General features: G+C 40.5%; 1 protein-coding gene across 2 annotated transcripts in view; it reads right to left on the reverse strand.

Moving 5' to 3' along the window:
- The window catches only part of LOC135513299 (pre-B-cell leukemia transcription factor 1-like), a 66,476-nt gene extending 54,476 nt beyond the window's left edge, over positions 1-12,000 (reverse strand). For both annotated transcript variants that reach the window (XM_064936193.1, XM_064936202.1), the window contains exons 1-2: positions 11,378-12,000; positions 10,321-10,394 (exon numbers count right to left, since the gene is read on the reverse strand). In XM_064936193.1, the coding sequence (XP_064792265.1) occupies positions 10,321-10,394; positions 11,378-11,562 (259 nt within the window). In that variant the 5' untranslated portion in view covers positions 11,563-12,000. The remainder of the gene's footprint in view (positions 1-10,320; positions 10,395-11,377) is intronic.
- Between the last annotated feature and the right edge of the window lie 9,351 nt (positions 12,001-21,351).

Raw genomic sequence — 21,351 nt, forward strand, 5'->3', positions numbered from 1 at the left:
TGAGTGTGTGTGTGTATGTGTGTGTATGCGTGTCTGTCTGTGTGTGTGTGCATGTACATGTGTGCGCAAGGCACGTGTGTGTCTGTGTCAGCACCTCCCGGCATTTAAATGGGAAACTACTCTGCGATGAGGGAGACATTTCCACACCCATCTAACCCCCCTGTCCTGATGGAAATGAATGGTGGTATCTGCACTGCATGAGTCACTACACCAAGGCATTAATATCAGTAATTGAAACATCCAATCACTGCTGAAGCATCGGGCCCAGCGCGCTTCCCCATCTGACTATGTAGCACCTGATTAAGCATGCCACCATGTAAATAATATAGAAATACACTGAGTAGCTTTCTTTGGTGGCAAACACTGCATTACATTGCGAAAAAAATGTATATATATATATATATATATATTTTTTTTTTTGTGTAAATAAAATATGATAGATATGCAGACACACACACACAAACACACACAGACATTGATTTTACACTTCCACGTCCATGTGTGAGTGTGAAAGAATACATTGTGTGTGTGTATGTGTATGCATGTCTTTACAGCAGTCCTATTACCATCCGAACCAGTGAGAGCAGAGGCGGAGGGAGGGAGCAGCAACATTGATTGGTGTTGATTCCGTCTGGGCAGTGAGCAGCGACTGACAGTGCTCCTAAGCCGCAGCGAAAGGCAACCATTACTCTTGTTCTGGTTTAAGTAGAGTGTATTAATTTGTGTCATTTTTACGAAGTCGGGCAGGGAAGGGCCTCTCACCATTTCATGTTTGACTCTTCACCACAGCCATGGGGGTTCCTTTATACACCACCATGCTGCCAAACAACTGCACTAGTCAAATGTGAGCAGAGGGCGCAAGAGACATGATCCCAGACACTCTATTTAAACAATATAAATAAACGGGGTGTTTATAAGGCAATCAACCAAGATGTTTAAAAAATAAATCTGATTGGATAAGGTTGAAATACATTGCGGTACAGCAGCCCACATTACTACATAGTAGCCTACAAACTAGAGAAATAAATCCTAACAAGAGACAGCTGTGAATAAGGAACCCTCATTCTAAAGAATTTACAAGTGTTACTATGTAGTGGCATGCACATAGGACATAAGGTGACCACATGTGACCCTATGTCCTGCGTCCCGCTACCAAACAATCGTTTCCCGCATTTTATCAACAAATTCAAACACCACCAATTTAGAAAAAAAGGTTGATTTGTCTCGTGTTTTAGACAGACATTCCAACCTGTCTCTTGCAGTCACGTTGCACTTGAAAGTATGTACAGTACCAGTCAAAAGTTTGAACACACCTACTCATTCAATGTTTTTTCTTTATTTTCACTATTTTCTACATTGTAGAATAATAGTGAAAACATCTAAACTATGAAATAACACATATGGAATCATGTAGTAACCAAAAAAGTGTTAAACAAATCAAAATATATTTTATATTTGAGATTCTTGAAATTAGCCACCATTTGCCTTGATGACAGCTTTGCACACTCTTGCCATTCTCTCAACCAGCTTCATGAGGTAGTCACCTGGAATGCATTTCAATTAACAGATGTGCCTTGTTAAAAGTTAATTTGTGGAATTTCTTTCCTTCTTAATGCGTTTGAGACAATCAGTTGTGTTGTGACAAGGTAAAGGTGGTATATAGAAGATAGCCCTATTTGGTAAAAGACCAAATCCATATCATGGCAAGAACAGCTCAAATAAGGAAAGAGAAATGACAGTCTATCATTACTTTAAGACATGAAGGTCATTCAATGTGGAAAATTTCAAGACATTTCTTCAAGCGCAGTCGCAAAAACCATCAAGCGCCATGATGAAACTGGCTCTCATGAGGACCACCACAGGAAAGGAAGACCCAGAGTTACCTCTGCTGCAGAGGATACATTCATTAGAGTTACCAGCCTCAGAAATTGCAGCCCAAATAAATGCTTCATAGAGTTCAAGTAACAGACACATCTCAACTGTTTAGAGGAGATTGCGTGAATCAGGCCTTCATGGTCAAATTGCTGCAAAGAAACCACTAGTAAAGGACACCAATAATAAGAAGAGACTTGCTTGGGCCAAGAAACACAAGCAATGGACATAAGACCGGTGGAAATGTTATCCTTTGGTTTGATGAGTCCAAATTTGAGATTTTTGGTTCCAACCCCCGTGTCTTTGTGAGACGCAGAGTAGGTGAACGGATGATCTCCGCATGTGTGGTTCCCACCGTGAAGCATGGAGGAGGAGGTGTAATAGTGTGAGGGTGCTTTTCTGGCAATGCTGTCTGTGATTTATTTAGAATTCAAGGCACACTTAACTAGCATGGCTACCACAGCATTCTACAGCGATACACCATCCCATTTGGTTTGCACTTAGTGGGTCATTGTCCTGTTTTTCAACAGGACAGTGACCCAACACACCTCCAGGCCATGTAAGGGCTATTTGTCCAAGAAGGAGAGTGACAGAGTGCTGAGGATGACCTGGCCTCCACAATTACCTGACCTCAACCCAATTGAGATGGTTTGGGATGAGTTGCTCAACATATGTGGGAACTCCTTCAAGATTGTTTGAAAAGCATTTCAGGTGAAGCTGGTTGAGAGAGGGTGGCAACTTTGAAGAATCTCAAATATAAACTATATTTTCTTTGATTTGTTTTTAGTTACTACATGAGTCCATATGTGTTATTTCATAGTTTTGATGTCTTCACTATTATTCTACAATGTAGAAAATAGTAAAAAGAAAGAAAAACCCTTGACTGAGTAGGTGTGTCCAAACTTTTGACTGGCACTGTATATCATAAGGATGAGGTAGCTAAGCCCACTGGTGATATTAAACATTTCTCCAATCATTGTTGAGATCTGATATCCTGCACAGTGCAAGATGAGACATAGGCCAATGTGATAGGCCTATTGTGAACCAATCATTTTTCTCAAATCCTTTTGGACAATACTCCAGCTAAACTTGGAGAGGACAGTTTGGCATCCTAACCACTTAATTACTTCCAAACAGCGTGCTTCTGATGAAGATCTATAACAGTACGTAAATAGCCTTATTAGACTGAAAGATATCAGGTAATTTCATCAAACTTGTGAAGCTCTTACTTGCTCATTCAACATATTTGCTTATACTTATACTCAATCCAGTCTTACAAAACTCCAAACCTAACTGTTTTACATTCCCTGAGACCAACCAGAAATGTTTCCTTGGCCAAATATTCAGAGATTTCAATAACACAACCACACGTCGTCTCTCGTTTCTACATCAAGAGAGTGCTGCTGGAGCGCAACTTCTCACACTGGTGTTCATTTAGTAAAGTTAGATCAAAGCTGAATCAATGTCTTGGAAGATCACAATAATAGTATAATGGTACTGTTACACCACAAACACCACCTCATTTCTTGGGGCCAAAACTCAACAGCACGCGCACACTATGGGCTTTGATTTAAACAAAATACAGGAAGGCTATATAGTTTGTTAACACCATAAGCTCTAATTTACTCATGAAACAGTAACTAAAGAACATCTAAATGCACATTCCCATTAAACTGATTGAGATCAAATGATTGACATACAGATGCAGTTTGGTCATTTCACTGGTAAAACGTGAAGAATGATCAATGACTAATGACAGTGATGATACCATTGCCTATTTTAAAGTTCGGTATGCCTAACCTGGTGTTTGAAGATATTAAACATCTAAACATGTACTGAGACATTAGGCAGACGCTGTAATTGGAGGATGCATTTTATGCATATTATATATCGATATTCAATATCTGTCAGTACAAACTTTGAGAAATTTCAATTCCACACATTTCAATTCCACATATGAACTACACAGTACTGCAGTAACTGAGTGTGATTTGACCACCTTTTTAGACAGAAATAAAGCAGATAAAATTTCAGACTGCATGAATGAACATTTGAAAACCATGAAAGAAAACCACTTCAAATTGCTCCCAAAGAAGAACAACAGCCGAGGAGACTCTCCACTGTGATTCATTTGTTATTGTTGTTGTTTTTTAGGATTGAAAACTGCATTAGAGACAAACATCAGATAAAACTAAAAACTCCACTGCGCTGTGAAGCAAATTTCCTCTCTAAAGCAATTTAGTGTCAGATAAGTGGGAAGACATTCTTACCGTAATGGATCTGAATATGATATCTGTCAGACAAGTAAGAACAAAGCCTTTTATAAAAGCCGCGTTTGCAGAATGGCCGATACGATACTGCTGTATCAGATGACCAAATTGAGAGGAGTGCAGTAAACAGACTGTAAATAGAAATACAATACATTCATATGATTGTTGATTAAGTACTGTACAATGAAATCTCTCTCTCTCTCTCTCTCTCTCTCTCATTATCCTACCTGTTCCCATAGAGTGGTAGGGTGTATAACATGTTGGGGAGAACACAAGAGGAAAATGTTTGGTTGAGCACAAACTGAACAGTAGGCTACATGTAGATACAGGGATGATGGGCTATTTCAAGTGGCAAAAATCAATGGGAACAACTTCCCCTTTAGCTTTATGAAATACTCCCAATATCTAGGTATTTATGCACACTCCAAAAAAATGACACATTCACCTGAGGAATCAATACTGAACATTATTCCACCCAAAGGGAAATTATTTGTATTAATATAACTATTTGTTGATCACCCAGAGGAACAGTGTACCCCCCCACACACACACACACACTATTCCACCTTATTATTATTTTACCTTATTTTTATTTGACCTTTATTTAACTAGGCAAGTCAGTTAAGAACAAATTCTTATTTTCAATGATGACCTAGGAACAGTGGGTTAACTGCCTTGTTCAGGGGCAGAACGACATTTTTACCTTGTCAGCTCAGGGATTTAATCTTGCAACTTTTCGGTTACTAGTCCAAAGCTCTAACCACAAGGCTACCTGCCACCCCATATGACCGTTCCAATCGCCAGACCTGTTATCATAGCAAATTACCAGCTCCCACCTCAGATATACAGGGTGTAATTAGCCTATTAAAACATGATTAACATGTCTCAATTACCACACTCACCATTTGCATAATTTATAAGCTGTTCTAATTGCAAGTGTGGGTTCAGATGATGGTAGAATGGGGAACAGCAGAAACACTGGTCATGTCTTACCGGCTCTGAACAACTGAAGTGATTCTGAAGTGTGTCTGTCTGTTAGCTCTGTCAAAGTCCTACACCGTAGATAGGAAGAGAATCTTCTTCAGCATCCCAGAAGGGAAAGACAAAGCATTAGTTTTCCCACCGGTAAAGACATCTAGTCTATTTCTGTACTACAGATATTTTCTGAAAATACAAAATAAATCCACTCTTGTTCATTATCCTATATTTACATTTGCTAGGGAGAGCGTTGAGATGTTTGTTCAAACTACTAGGCTAATCAATGTAGAACCTACGTACGTTTTTGGAAAAACTTTGATGAGAGAACAGAGAGAGCTGTGTTCACTCTTATTTCTGTTGAAACTTAAAAACCCTGGATGGGATAAAATGCTGCTTCTGCACTTCCAACAGTCCAGGCCAGATATACTGTCTGCCTGCTAACACGGTGGAGAAACCAAGGACATAGCCATTAGTTTCAGGACAGACCGCGGCACATCACAGACTAATGCCTCCATCTGTCAGCGGAGATGAGTGGAGAGTAACAAAGAGAGGGAACACTGACCTCTGAACTCATCATGGACTGCCATGTCAATTAAATACTGAAAAACTGCAGCTACAACAACACAACACCAGTGTCCAGTCCAGACTCTCCGTGGCTAAACCAAGCAGACCATAATCCACAATACTGATGTAGCTGATGCATTTACTACAGTAGCTTACTGGGCTATGGAACCAACCGAATAGTTATATGACATTCTAGTATCACTAAATTTACTGCAAGTCCACCACTAAATCATTAGCTAGTAAATACATAGCCATCAAAGCAAATTTGGTCAAAGAAAATATGTGCAGCTTTGCCCTAGTCTAATGAAAGGATACCAGTGTTCTCCAGATGTGTTTAAGTATATAAGAACCAACCCCGACTTCAACTTCAATCACAGGTACAATTTACAGTGCTGCAATATGCTCAACATCGAAAGCACAGCAATCATATTATCCAGTAATGTGAAAACTAGTAGCTTGATGGCATGGGTCACTGAGTTCGCCAGGTCTTTAGCTCTGACAACTCAAAGTGGGATCATATTTAACATGCAGGAGATATTCATTTGACCAGAGTCTGGGAGTAATGTGTAGCTGTCGACACACATTGGCCTGGTAAAGAGAGAGAGAGACGAGAGAGAGAGAGAGAGAGAGAGAGAGAGAGAGAGAGAGAGAGAGAGAGAGAGAGAGAGAGAGAGAGAGAGAGAGAGAGAGAGAGAGAGAGAGAGAGAGACAAGAGCGAGAGATAGAGTTCTGGCCTGTAACCTGACACCCAGACACATAGTCTTAGTGTCTGGCTTCTCTTACTTGGTCAACCTGTACGTGCCAGCACCACTATCCGCAATGGTTCCACAGACACTCACACTCTTCCCTCTGTCACAAGTACAGGTAACACACACACATACATACACACATGGCAAATAAAAACACAATGCTAAGCACTTTCAGGAATTTTACAAATAAAGACATTTCCTGAAATAGCTGAAAACAGCAACACAATCCACCTGTAAATTTCACAGCTGATGAGCAGCCCTATGATTGTTAAAGCTGGCTAAATATCTTCTGCCATGACACCTGGCCGACCGCAGCACAGATCTATGGGGAGCACAAATCTATGGGCGTGGGCTGGGCGTGGGGGGTCGGGGAGCAGGGCCAGGAGTTAAGGCCTGCTCTGTCTGCTATTGGAATTGCAGTCCTGCCTCAGTTGTCAGCTGCTTTCCAAAGGAAGGCCATATCGCTGCTGTCAACACGCGCCCACCACTTACATGCCACACCAAGGAGAGAAGCAACCAGGGAACATGCCATGCATACATAGACACATATACACTGAACAGAAATATAAACGCAACATGCAAATTGTTGGTCCCATGTTTCATGAGCTGAAATAAAAGATCCCAGAAATGTTCCATACACACAAAAAGCTTATTTCTCTCAAGCGTTGTGCACAAATGTGTTTACATCCCTGTTATTGAGCATTTCTCCTTTGCCAAGATAATCCATCCACCTGACAGGAGTGCCATATCCAGAAGCTGATTAAACAGCATGATCATTACACAGGTGAAACTGTGAGTTTGCACAATAAAATAATAATTCCACAAACTGTCAGAAACTGTCTCAGGGAAGCTCATCTGCATGCTCGTGGTCCTCACTAGCGTCTTGACCTGACTGCAGTGAGGCGTCGTAACCAACTTCAGTGGGCAAATGTTCACCTTCGACGGCCACTGGCACACTGGAGAAGTGTGCTCTTCACGGATGAATCCCGGTTTCAACTGTACCGGGCAGATGGCAGACAGCGTGTATGGCGTTGTGTGGGCGAGTGGTTTGCTGATGTCAACGTTGTGAACAGAGTGCCCCATGGTGGTGGTGGGGTTATGGTATGGGCAGGCATAATCTACATGATCTGTTCCAGTTCCCGCCAATATTCAGAAACTCCTACTTTTTTTAATGGTATCTGCGACCAACAGATGCATATCTTTATTCCCAGTCATGTGAAATCCATAGATTAGGGCCTAATTTATTTATTTCAATTGACTGATTTCTTTATATGAACTATAAGGCAGTAAAATCTTTGCAATTGTTGCATGTTGCATTATACCCAGATGATGATACTTAAAACAATTGAATTAAAAACGTTTTCTTTAAATGCTAAATCCGATCTACAGAAGGAAAGCCAACCTACAGCGTCATATCCAACCTACAGGGGCATATCTATAATATCCTCTTAGTGCTTTCACGGAAGGGGACACAACAGTCGCATAAGCCTGCTGATTTAATAGTCTCTCCTTTCAATCCTCCAGAGACTCTGGCTGCAACAATGTAAAACTGAGGAGAAGCTGACTCTTTATAAAATAATATAAAAAGGACCTGACAAATTACGGGCTGTTCTTTTTGCACACTCTGCGCTCAGCACATTTGGCTGTAAATGTCATGGTGAAGGTTTGAGTCATTTTCTACTGTCGCTGCAGTGGATTTCTGGGCTTCTGTCTGCACAGGGGGGAAACTATCTACGCCCGCAAGGTGAACAGAAACTAGACACACGTGTGAAAAGATACAGAAGGAATAGTGTGATACCAAGTGCTCTAAGAACTTTTTTTCTATTTGGATCAAATTCATCCAAATAACAAAGCGTTCTGTTTTTGCACTAAAATACTTCAGCCACATGCTGATAGCACATCTTCATTCATTGAGAGAAGCGTCATCCAGATCAAATGTAACAACGAGAGAAATCAGAGAACTAACTCAGTATGACTCTCGCCAGCAACACAAGGCATGCAGCACTCGAGTATCACCAAAACAGAAGGGGGGGGGGGGGTGAGGTGAGGGGGGTTGAACCAGTAAACTCTTCAAAAGGGATTCCCCCATGGTGCTTTTATCCTGAGGGCCCAAGTACATTGAATTCCGACCGACCAACTGAAACCCTGTCAAAGGAGGCTAAACACTCGACAGAGACCAAAACATTAGCCAAACTAAATTCACTCAAGATAGTAGAAAAGGGAGTAGAAAACAAACAAAAAAATCTATGGTTATCTATGTTGAAACGTTACCTTCAACACCATTTTTTCTCTCTAAATTAAGACATAGAGAGTCAGCAGGCCAAGAGAGTTGCTTTAGTCAGAAGCCCCCAGGTTCCTGGTTGCCAGGAACAGTGGGAAGAGACGAGAAGCAGGGGAGGGGGAGGAGGGGAAAAAGGCCAAGTCACTTTGTTCTTCTTCATTTTGGAAACAAACTCTGGTTGAACCCAGAGCGACGCCAGGCAGTTTAAAAAGAGCCAGGCATAATTCTCTCCCTGCTCTAAGCATTCTCCTGAGAAGTAAGGGGGCCGTGGGCAGGGGGCCAACCTCACTGGCTACTTCTCAGAATGGACTTCATTTCTTCTCTCCCTTTTTTCCGAAAATGAAAATCACACAGTGTCTTCTGTTAATAACTCGTCTGTTTTAAGCCCTGAGCCAGAGTCTGACTCACTGTAATGAAATGTCTGTGAATTAGCCTTTAGGGCAAATTAGGAAGACAATACAACGGACTGATTTTATTGATCTTCCATTTGCTTTCGGATTTCTCTGGCTGGTTATAGACCGTCATAATAGTAGCTGGTAACACTTCTCACTTTAAATTGATAACATCCTCTAATAATTTCAAAAGAGGATCCCGTTAAAAGGCATGTTCAGAGATATATGCCTTCGGAGAGATGTATTAGAGATTGCAGTTTGATTTCCATTTTCTAAAGAGACATATTTAGTAGGTTAGAACTGTTCTTCCAGGCATATTCACATGCTTTCTTTCATAAACAGAGACAAGAGCATCTTTCTTTTAATCTTGTGTTAAGTGCCTATATTTCCCAAATTCCTCTACATGACTTTGAGCCTCGCTTCAAACCCAAACAGAGAGTGTCCCTCTGGCCAGCATCAGCATGAAGAAACACTAAAAGCTCATCACAAACAAACACTTGGCAAGGAAACACATGATGATGCAGAACTGATTGAATAAAGTACAGCCCTAATAAATGGCTCAATGACAACAACTTGGTCCCAGGGTAAAGTCCTGTCCTCTCTACTGTCTGTTCTGATTGTTCGTGGCTGCTATGACTCACCATATTAAATACAAATTCAAATACCGACTGACACACATAAGGATGTTTGGTTTTGAGGGAATAAATGTAAATCAAATCAAATGTTATTTTCCACATGCGCCGAATACAACAGGTGTCGCCCTTACCGTGAACTTCTTACTTACAGGCCCTTAACCAACAATGCAGATCCAGAAGTAGAGTTAATAAAATATTTACTAAATAATCTAAAGTTTAAAAAAATCAAATCAAATCAAAGTAACACAAGAAATTGACATAAAAATAATGAGGCTATATACAGAGGGTACAGGTACCAAGTCAATGTGCAGGGGTACAGGTTTGTTGAGGTCATTTGTAAAGTGACAATGCAAAGATAATAGTAGATGCAGTAGGATGCCACAAAGCATCATGTTGTATTGTAGAACCATTTTGTTAGACTCACCTGAACAACATATGTAGAGAAATATGATATCAACATTTCTCATATTCAAACGATGGTGTTATAAATAGTGTAGGCCACAAGTTGTCCAGGCCAAAATTGCTTCATAAAAATGCTGATGCAAGTCATTGTTTTAATGTGGTAGAATTTCACCTTACCTGTTTTCTCTTTTATATCACACAAGATGTTGAAGAGAGCCGGTTTCATCCTGTGACAATTCAGGGCATGTTTCCTATAAAAAGAGAAAACACACGACTTTAAACCATATTCAATAAGACGAGGAGATGGTAATAGTCAGTGGTAAAGTGTCCTGTTTGTGCTTGTATTGTATCTAAAATGAGCAGACTGGTTTTATCACTGTCAATTTGAGGAGGAAGAATCAAGCTCATCTATGCAATGGGTATTGATATTGTATATTTGTTCAGATTTGACACACTTAACCAACCAACCCTTCAATCAAAGTGATCTAATCTAAACACCTATTGTATAGCATAGTGTTATTCTTCAATGGAGAAAATACTTCTGTCTCATCAAACCACATCTGGAACCACCTTGTCGTGCCACTACACTTGATCCCTAATGAACTACGATTTCTTAACATGAAAGGGTCATTGCAATTACAAAACACAGTGGGATGTTCGTAATGAATAGGACACAGTCTATCCTATGTAATCTATTCTTGCACAGGAGCATGTGAATAGATGTCATTGGCTCAATTTCGACGCACAGCACTGGTGCTTTGATCATCCTTATTGCCATTGGCTAAAAAGAAACAAAGTATCCAAAAGCAATGCATCCGCAACATGTATTACGGCGAGGAATTACTGCGTAATCTCGTTTGTAACAAGATAAAGCGATTTGGAAATTGAGAAGTGGATGCAACCCGCTCCACAGTTCAGAATAGCTATAGTTGCAGTAGCTTAATAGTGTCATTCACGTTTAAACATTAAAACATGTTTGATAACACTGTTCATATAAAAGTTCACTTTCAGAAGATAAAAACTGTGAGGCTGAAGGGAGTTTTAACGTCACGCACTTTATCCTCTACGAGTAGTTGTTGCGTTGGGGTGGGCGCTAATTGTTTCGTTGGATAGCCCACTGAAATGAACCCACGTCATATTGTTACAATGTACAGCACAGTAGTTATTTCTTAATTCATGAATATGTTATTTTGATAACGCTTTGAACATATTGTAATTTCCTATGCCACCGTACCTGGCCTGCGCTTCGTCCAGGCTTTGGTCTGTGATGGTCATTATTTGCTGTAATATGTCTCCAATGTCCTGCTTTCTTCCATCTCCGTCCGTCCCTCCCGTGCCATCCTGCATATGCTGTGCCAGGCCGGGGTGTCCGGCCATGCCTACGCCGTGGGAGTGCATCAACCGAGGCTGCTCGTCCATCCTTGACCGCGGTCTCTGCCTCGCCCCCAACTGACCAACACTTTTCTTACGGCAACAGAATAAATATCCTTGGAAATTCCTTTGGAACCCCCCCGTCTCTCCTCCTTTCTCACCCGCTCTCTCTCTTTTCTCTCTCCCTGGTAGACTAAGCTTTCTTGGATCGGGGAGGGAATCAAAATGACAAATGCTCTCTCTCCCAGCTGGTTTGGGTGAAATCCGATCTGAATAGCTGGTTTTGGCTCTGACCACTCCTGCACAGCTAGCCTACTGTAGAAAAAAACAGATTCAACTTAAAGGTTCGTGTCGTGTCAAGAGTGACGTGCGCAAAGCCTGTAATATGCAATTCCCAATTTCCTTGAAAGCTTGATGGACGAAACATGTAGTCACTCTCTCTGAGGGTTAGATGTTGAAAGTAACACCAACTGTAAACTGTTACTGTTTCGCTTATGTCTAGCAACTGACACATGACCAGAGTATGAAATAAAAGCCTCCGCCCCCTAAACCACGATTGGAGAAGAAGAAAATAAGTAAATCCTACCTCGGTCTTCTGTAGAAACGTCGATCATATTTCTCGGGAAGGTGGGACGCGGCAATAAACGTAAGGAGATATGACGGTTAACATTGGGTCTGGACGGGGTGCATGGCAATACAATGATGGATAGAGACTGAATATGTAATAAATCATTTTGCTTGGGACCAACACTCTGCTACTGATGTCTGCTTTTTATGTCACAGGGAACAGACACTCCCCTGTCTGAAATAATGCATTGTCTTCTTCCACTACAGATGAACCTGGCTATTACTTATTCACATCAATCAATATGCCAATTAAAAATATGTTTACTTTTCATTTTACCCTAAAACAGATAAAGCATATTTTCGGTACAGCTCTAGTTATGTATTTAGGTCTATATAGATATAGTATGTACTGTTATTATGAAGACTACTTTAAATAAAAGGACCTGGTCCTAACCGTGGAAACAACATTTGTGTTGACACCAAAGTCGTTGTTTTGGATGTCTTTGATACCAAAGAGCAGGACAGTTGATCGATGCTACCATGGCACTGCCCTTCTCTCCTGTTATGACCAGAGTTAAATCCTTCACTCCATTTTCTCATAAAGTTTTGAATAGGAGGTGAGGCAGTAATTGTCACACGTGTGTGTGTGTGTGTGTGTGTGTGTGTGTGTGTGTGTGTGTGTGTGTGTGTGTGTGTGTGTGTGTGTGTGTGTGTGTGTGTGTGTGTGTGTGTGTGTGTGTGTGTGTGTGTGTGTGTGTGTGAGTGTGTGTGTGTGTGCGCGCATGCGTATCTATGTGAGTGTGCAGGTGTGCTTGTGTGTGCATGTGTGCTTGTGTGTGTGTGTGTGTGACCTCTATACTGCACCTTGACACTACACTCAGGAGTTTGCCCTCTCTTTACACCAATGCCCCTTTATGTGATAAAACTGTGATGGATTTCTGCCATATGAACATATCATATACCTATCTTTGTAATCTCTTTCCAAAGAGCCTTGAGGTGGAGCAACAGTGTTGGATAAATCTATTGTGGAGTATTGTGTGTAACAGCCTTTAAATTGAATTGGAATTTGATTCCATAATGGTGACCCACATCTGTCACTCAGTCACTCACAGGTTCCACTCAAATTCAGAATTCTGTTTATTTACTAATGTACGAGAGAAAATAACATATTTCAGATATGTGTAAGTTAGTGGGATAAATGTTCAGCGGTTTCAATTTGTAAAATGTTTGATTGGAGCTATACCGGCCCAATAGTGGAGTCGGTTAGCTGGAGTAACTATCTCTCTAAAAAGTATTTTATCCATTCCTTACGGTTATAAGACAGATATTAGAAGGATAACGGAATAAACAAGACCTTGTTTGTGGCACTACACCACTTCCAAATTCAGGAAAACAGCAGTGGAGCCGAAATGAGAAAAAAAAATGGACTGACAGTGCACATCCCTTCTATTAAAACCTAATATGTTGATGCAGTGTTTAGAAGTCTCCCAAAAAGATTCAGCCGGATTTGATTAGAATTGCAAATGAAGCTCACAAAAAAAAATCTTATAAATATTTGATATTTCCTGCTTCCTTACAGTAAATGGGAAGAGTTGTTTTTGTAAAAAACTAAAACGTTTCATATTTAAGCAGTTCTAGATTCCCAGTCACAATAGGAGCTAGTTCCATTGCCTCCAATTATACAAAATCATCCCCAGCCAAACCATTTGAATGAGAAAAAAAGACAATACAGACTCTGATAGACTTCAGGGTATTGAATACTTCCTGAACAAAATCCCAATCTTCAGCTACACAGCCTACTGTACACACTCTCCTATTTAGCAGTACCATGATCAAACAACTCACTGTAAAGAACTGCAGGTCAGGAAAATGCAAGTTATATACAGGTTGACGTGGAAAGTCATGACTGTAAGGTACATAAGAGTACATCTCTCCAGGAAGTAACCTTGATGAAAAATTTAGTTGCTTGCTGCTTCCAGTGTCCCTCAGGCATGAATAAAGTGGGGCCCAGAGAGAGAATGAGAAAAGACCTGGGCTCAGCTTAAAACTACTCACCGACCGACCAATGGTGAACCCCCCCCCACACACACACAGGCAGTGGTATTTGGTCGAGATGGGCACTAATTAAACTTTAATCAAGCCTCAAACAGATTAGAGGGCGGGAGTGGACTCAACATTTCATAGCTCAGGTTCTGGAATGCACTGATCTTCTATACCAGTACTCAAGTCAAGAACAATACAGAATACAGATATGGCAATCTAATATAATAATAAAAATGTATTATTATAGCGCTATTCATTACATAAAGAAATCTCAACGTGCTGCAAAGCAACAACAACAAAACAAGCTATTTAAAAACAACAGCATCATTAATCATCATCAGTAGATGGACGGTCAAGAGCCTGAAGGTTGAGAAAGTTCATGGCTGGTGGATATGGCTGCTAATGCCACATACAAACCTAGTCATGGTCATTTACTTCCAATGTTAAAAGTATAAAGGGATTATTATAATTTTGTGAAACAACCGGAAATCAGTGATATACACAGTAAATGCCAGCCAGCCACAGGACTGCCATGCCCTATGAGCCTGTTAACACTAGCTATAGGCCCTTTAGCTGTTATGCTCCTAGGTCTAATAGATCTCTCTGCTTTAATTCTGCCTGCTGGGGAGTGGGAGGCTGATGTGACTGATGTAGGAGCCTCAGAGCCCACTAGCAGCTCCTTGAATTTTCACACACTCATTTGCATTAATAAAGAGACTACTCCTCTCCTTGTCAGAAGAGTTTTCCTTGTTTTCATGTCTGCCTCCCTCCAAAAATCCCAAGGCATGCTTCATTTTTGAATTAATAAGTCTGAATTTTCCCCTTCAAAACAAGTGGTGCCTTATTTGACAGCTCCACTTTATGTGTTTGTGAGTGGGTGTGTGTGAAGGGTGGGTGACTGGCGGGGTGGACAAGGGGGACAGCTTGCTCCAATTCAACCTGGGTGTATCTCAGCTGCTTAGCATGTGTGTGCGTGTGTGCGTGTGTGTGTGTGTGTGTGTGTGTGTGTGTGTGTGTGTGCATCCTTCCCCTTTATCATGGCAATTCTCCATTACACAAGGTCCACCTGTGATCTTATAACCAGTGAGGCCCAGAGCACAGTAAACAACACTTAATAATGCGGTTGGTAACACATTGTACCATGTCACTGAACCCAGAAGGATCACAGGTAGGCTTTTCTTTAATCAAGACATTGTCAATCACTATTATTCCATATAACTACTATTCCATGTAATTGCTTTCTCTACAGAGCAACACTTTACAATGAAAGAGTGCAGGTTGTATTTTGAGCAGCCCGTGAGAAGCTCTTAACACAGCACAACTGTCCTCTGTAACATATAGTGCTAGAGGAGCATGATGAAACAGGGGAACATCTGGTGAGCTGAGCATGGTGCCAGGACAAGACAAAGCCATGTGTCTAGGCATGGGCGAGCACGTACTATACCACCTAGCTATGCACGCACACACGTACGCATGCACACATATACACACAAGCATGTACCACCTAGCTGCACACACGCATGCACACACACACACAGTACAAAAGGGTGCACAAATAGCACATAATCAAACAAAAACAACAGGACACGGTAAAAGAGTCCACTGTGGAGACATGACTAATCTGCATGCTCAGAGGTTTACATTAATAAGTGAATATGCATGAGAGAATACAATGACATGCCTTGGAGCAGACCACCAGTTCTCTTAGGATAACTGTACTTCCAAGAATTCTATCTGTTGGAGGTCAGAACGCAACACAACACAAGCAGGCTGATTTCTATAGGCTGATGAGATACATTCAATTATGCTAAAGAGATGTTGATCTGTTAAAAAATCTACAATATTTTTGATCAAAAAGTACATTCAAATAAAAATGTCTAAATATGATAGAGAAGTGTTGCATGACAACAGTTTATCATTGTGCAGACAGACATTTAGTAGGAAGCAGTAGGATGGACATCAGTCATGAGCGGTTCCTTGGTCTTCTCATTTAGAAGGATATTCTAAATTTACCATTTACAATTTACCCAACCCATACATTTTGTTACTGAGGCTGTTAATATGAGGTGTTACTTTTTCCACTAAGATTAAGTGAAAATACTCAGAGGTATTCACGGGTCCAGTCGAACCTGATTGTCCAGGACCCGACCGGGTCGGCCCGAAATTCTGTTGGTGTGCTGTTGGATCTGGGATCCGGATCCGGGTCAGATCTGATTTGATTGTCACTGGTCTTGTGTATGTGTAATTATAACGGATTTGACGGTAAGGACCATAGAGAGCTGTTGCTCAGGCTTTTTATGAGAGTGGCGAGCATAGCTTGATGTTGTTGTTGGCCAATCACAAGTCATCAAAGCGGCAATAGCCTCTGGCTCTGTGTGTGCCACTTAGATCAGTCAATGGAAGAATTAAATGTTAAATCAGGCGGATAGGCTATAATGACCAAGAGCCAACAGGTTTTCTGCTACCTCCCCTTACTCGGATCTATATGGGGCCGGGTCTAGTTGTCCTCGGGTCTGTTCGGACCAGGTCTCCATATTTAAAAATATATATATTAGGGTAGGAACCGGGGAGAAAATCCCTGGGTCCATTTTGGAACGGACATGACAAGACCTCTACTCAGAGCTAGAGAGCTTAGCATGCAACATTAGAAACTGAAGACAGATGGACTGATCTAAACCCAATAGGAAATTGAACATCCGGATTAAAGGTGGGACATGATATTACAGAGTTGTAGAACCAATCAAATATTGAACAAATGTCAACCGAATCCCTACATTCACATTTCAAATGTGCTTCCTTGGAGTGCATCCTACACCCCAATGGATACATATTTAATCTCTATAAAATAATGGTCATGTAAGGCAATTATATCAACCCTAATTTCTGGGACAACCAACTCATTCTCAACAGTGTAGCCCTTTCATGTAGTCAAATGCCCTAGTGGCCTCATGGGTGGAATATGATTAATATTTTTCATAATTTCATAATTCATGAACATACATACAAAATTATTGCTGAAAATCCGGTGTTTCTATGTCAAACGGTTATGTTATGTTTCATTCTTCTGTTATGTAAATAAAGTGTAATATTGGGACGCAATCTCAACATTCAATACATGCCAAGTCTATGGGCTCTATTTTCGGCTGGCTTTAAAGCAGCGCTAGTGTCAAACACACGTTAGTTTGCAATTTGATCATGTAAAAACTGGTGCGCTGGCACTTTCCAGCCCTAACGCCAGGTTCGGCAATTTACCTGTCTTAAATCAGCTCACTTGCGCTCAGATTGGCGTGGTGGGAATATTTGAGGTGTGTCCATAAAAACATTATCAAAGGTGCTAATTTCAGGCAGCACTGATAGGGATATTTAAAACCAACTATAAAGCTGGTTTTAGCGGTAACGCAGTTGGTTATAGTATGAATTGTGACAGCGGAAACGCAGCCTATCCAGCCGTGATCCACACTGCCCATAGGCGCATGGAACAAGAGTAGAGTAATGTGCTTTTGGTGCATGTATAATTCGTATTTTGAAATATAATAAATCAATCAATCTTACTCACCAAAGCATTATTAAAATATACAGTTTGAGAGGAGTAAAACAGTGAGCTGACATTCCTTTTTAATCGTTGCATTGTCATCAGGTCCATATTATTTTAGCTATGCAGGTCCGATTTTGGAAGTGCATAAAAACCTCTCCATGGCGTAGGCTTCGTGTCCATGCCCATCATAAACCTCATGTTTAGAAGTTATAGTAGGCCTGAGGGAGGGCTTGGGTTTTGAACATTTGAAACGGAAAACAAGCCATTTTACAGGTTACAGATAACGGAGGATTGGTCAACTGCAAGGTGTCTTTTTTATCCTGGCGATTTTACGATATCATTACATTTTACATGTATTTATTGTTGTTAAAAAAACAACATATAGCTTGTTTTTCGTTTAATTTGATTACAACCAAACGTATTAGAATGATTCACCTTCCAAGTATAATGTCCGTGGCGTCTGAGATCTGATCTGTTAAATGGTTCAGATGATGTTCATAAAACATATTTGGAAGTAGTATAAAGACGAGTGGACATTCTCCCTTTCTATTTTTATTGGATCTTTGTCCAGCTACTGTGAAACGTTTGGATGTGCGTAAAAACATCCGTAGACCGTTTTAATATTGTATTCCCAATGGGAGAAAGGATGGTGCCTGTAAGTGTGACATAGCCTATTTAAAACAAGTTGTTTCGTTTTGTTTAGAATTTGATTAGAATTATTCAGTGGCGATTTTAGCATGTAAATATTGGTGGGGATTTTATTTTTTTAAGTGGGATGCATGCCAGCAAAGCCCCTACACAACACAACACAACACGAAACAATACACGAATTGCACTATAACGGTGACAAACGGTGCCCACAAACTGTTAGGGCCTACATAAAGCTGTCCTAACAGCAGTCCCAACACATTATCACTGCTACACCTGGCTATCAGCGGCGCCTTGTCTGGCAGCGAAACAGTTCATTCAGCCTCATTTACTACCTTTTAAAAACCATAGCTGATATGCAGTGGCGATTTTTTTTGTAAATCTTGGTGGTAGCAAAAAAAAGTGGGATGCATGCCAGCAAAGTGAAACAACACAACACTGAAACAATACATTAATTGCACTTTACCACTGCTACACCTGGCTATCAGCAGAGCCTTGTCTGGCAGTGAAACAGTTCATTCAGCCTCATTTACTGCCTTTAAAAAAACATATCTGATATGGATGATTTGCTTAAACAAATGTGGTTTCTAATGACAATTGAGATGTACAAACTATGGCATAAGGGGAGGACAAGCGGATCAGAGGCAATCTGTAATTTCGATTAAGACGATAATGAGCGAGCTAGGACGGATGTAGTCACTAGAACTATTTGTTCAGCACTTTTGAAATGTATAGGACAGAATTAAGAAAATGGGCAGTTTTTACAGTGTTCTCCCTGTACACCAAGTCAGAACCGTAGGATAAATAAATGAGGCATATAAGCAGACAAAGAAAACTCTTACAATATTCGATGATTACATTTATAGGCTACATGTGCACCACCAAGTCAGAACAGTAGGTAAAATTAAGAGGGGTAAATATACCAAATTATTAGGGTGAGGCACATGGGCTACTAACATCTTATTACACAACATACACTTAGTATTACTTTCTTAGCTACAGTATACATATCTCCCTGGCATATTGCATCATTTATGCAGCAGCATAGAATAGATTTTCTTTGGCGCGGTCTTACTCAAGAAAACTAAAAAGAGACCATGTTTGTATGCAGATTTATTAACTCAACACAACTGCCCTAAATGACGGGTTGCCACTGGAATTATACTCTCTCTTTTTAGGCCTTATCAATAAAAAATGTAATCTGTTTATTGACCATTTTTGGCATGTCCATGCTCAGCAATGATGTAATTTACAGTAGTCCTAGCCTCTAAATCAGTGTGAATGCTATTGAAGCTATGCAATTACTTAAAACAATGTGGACTAAAAATGGGTTGAAGTTAACAATATTTAGCAAAGATAGGTCTACATTTTGTTATTTTGTTTCTGTAAGACATTTAACAAACTATAAATGATTGACATTGGAATTGGAGTTGATTCCAAGGCAATACATAAACGGCCATAAAAACACACAACTTGATGCAACCACACACAGTTGAAGCCGGAAGTTAACATACACTTAGGTTGGAGTCATTAAAACTCATTTTTCAACCACTCCACAAATTTCTTGTTAACAAACTATAGTTTTGGCAAGTCAGTTAGGACATCTACGTTGTGCATGACACAAGTAATTTTTCCAACAATTGTTTACAGACAGATTATTTCACTTAAAATTCACTGTATCACAATTCCAGTTGGTCAGACGTTCACATACACTAAGTTGACTGTGCCTTTAAACAGCTTGGAAAATTCCAGAAAATGATGTCATGGCTTTAAAAGCTTCTGGTAGGCTAATTGACATCATTTGAGTCATTCAGGTGTATCTCACTGATCATCCCTAAAGCCAATACCTCATTTGGCCGCCTTTCGTTCCAGTTCTCTGCTGCCTGTGACTGGAACGAATTGCAAAAATCGCTGAAGTTGGAGACTTTTATCAATTTCAAACATCTGCTATCTGAGCAGCTAACCGATCGCTGCAGCTGTACATAGTCTATCGGTAAATAGCCCATCCAATTTCACCTACCTCATCCCCATACTGTTTTTATTTATTTACTTTTCTGCTCTTTTGCACACCAATATCTCTACCTGTACATGACCATTTGATCATTTATCACTCCAGTGTTAATCTGCAAAATTGTAAGTATTCGCCTACCTTCTCATGCCTTTTGCACACAATGCACAATGTATATAGACTCTCTTTAGTTTCTACTGTGTTATTGACTTGGTAATTGTTTACTGCATGTGTAACTCTGTGTTGTCTGTTCACACTGCTATGCTTTATCTTGGCCAGGTCGCAGTTGCAAATGAGAACTTGTTCTCAACTAGCCTACCTGGATAAATAAAGGTGAAATAAATAAAATAAAATAAATAAAGACCTGTGGATGCATTTCAAGGCCTACCTTCAAACTCAGTGCCTCTTTGCTTGACATCATGGGAAAATCAAAAGATATTAGCCAAGACCTCAGAAAAAAATTGTAGACCTCCACCATTTTGGTTCATCCTTGGGAGCAATTTCCAAACACCTGAAGGTACCACGCTCATCTGTACAAACAATAGTACGCAAGTATAAACACCATGGGACCACGCAGCTCTCATACCGCTCAGGAAGGAGACGCGTTCTGTCTCCTAGAGGTGAACTTACTTTGGCGCGAAAAGTGCAAACCAATCCCAGAACAACAGCAAAGGACTTTTTGAAGATGCTGGGGGAAACAGGTACAAAAGTATCTATATCCACAGTAAAACAACATTTTGCAACTGCACATGGGGATAAAGATCAGACTTTTTGGAGAAATGTCCTCTTGTCTGATGAAACAAAAATAGATCTGTTTCGCCATAATGACCATTGTTATGTTTGGAGGAAAAAGGGAGAGGCTTACAAGCCGAAGAACACCATCCCAACCGTGAAGCACGGGGGTGGCATTATGTTGTGGGGGTGCTTTGCTGCAGGAGGGACTGGTGCACTTCACAACATAGATGGCATCATCTATTAGTACCAATCAAATTATGTGGATATATTGAAGCAACATCTCAAGACATCAGTCAGGAAG

Source organism: Oncorhynchus masou, chromosome 3, assembly GCF_036934945.1.
Source record: "Oncorhynchus masou masou isolate Uvic2021 chromosome 3, UVic_Omas_1.1, whole genome shotgun sequence".
NCBI lineage: Eukaryota > Metazoa > Chordata > Actinopteri > Salmoniformes > Salmonidae > Oncorhynchus > Oncorhynchus masou.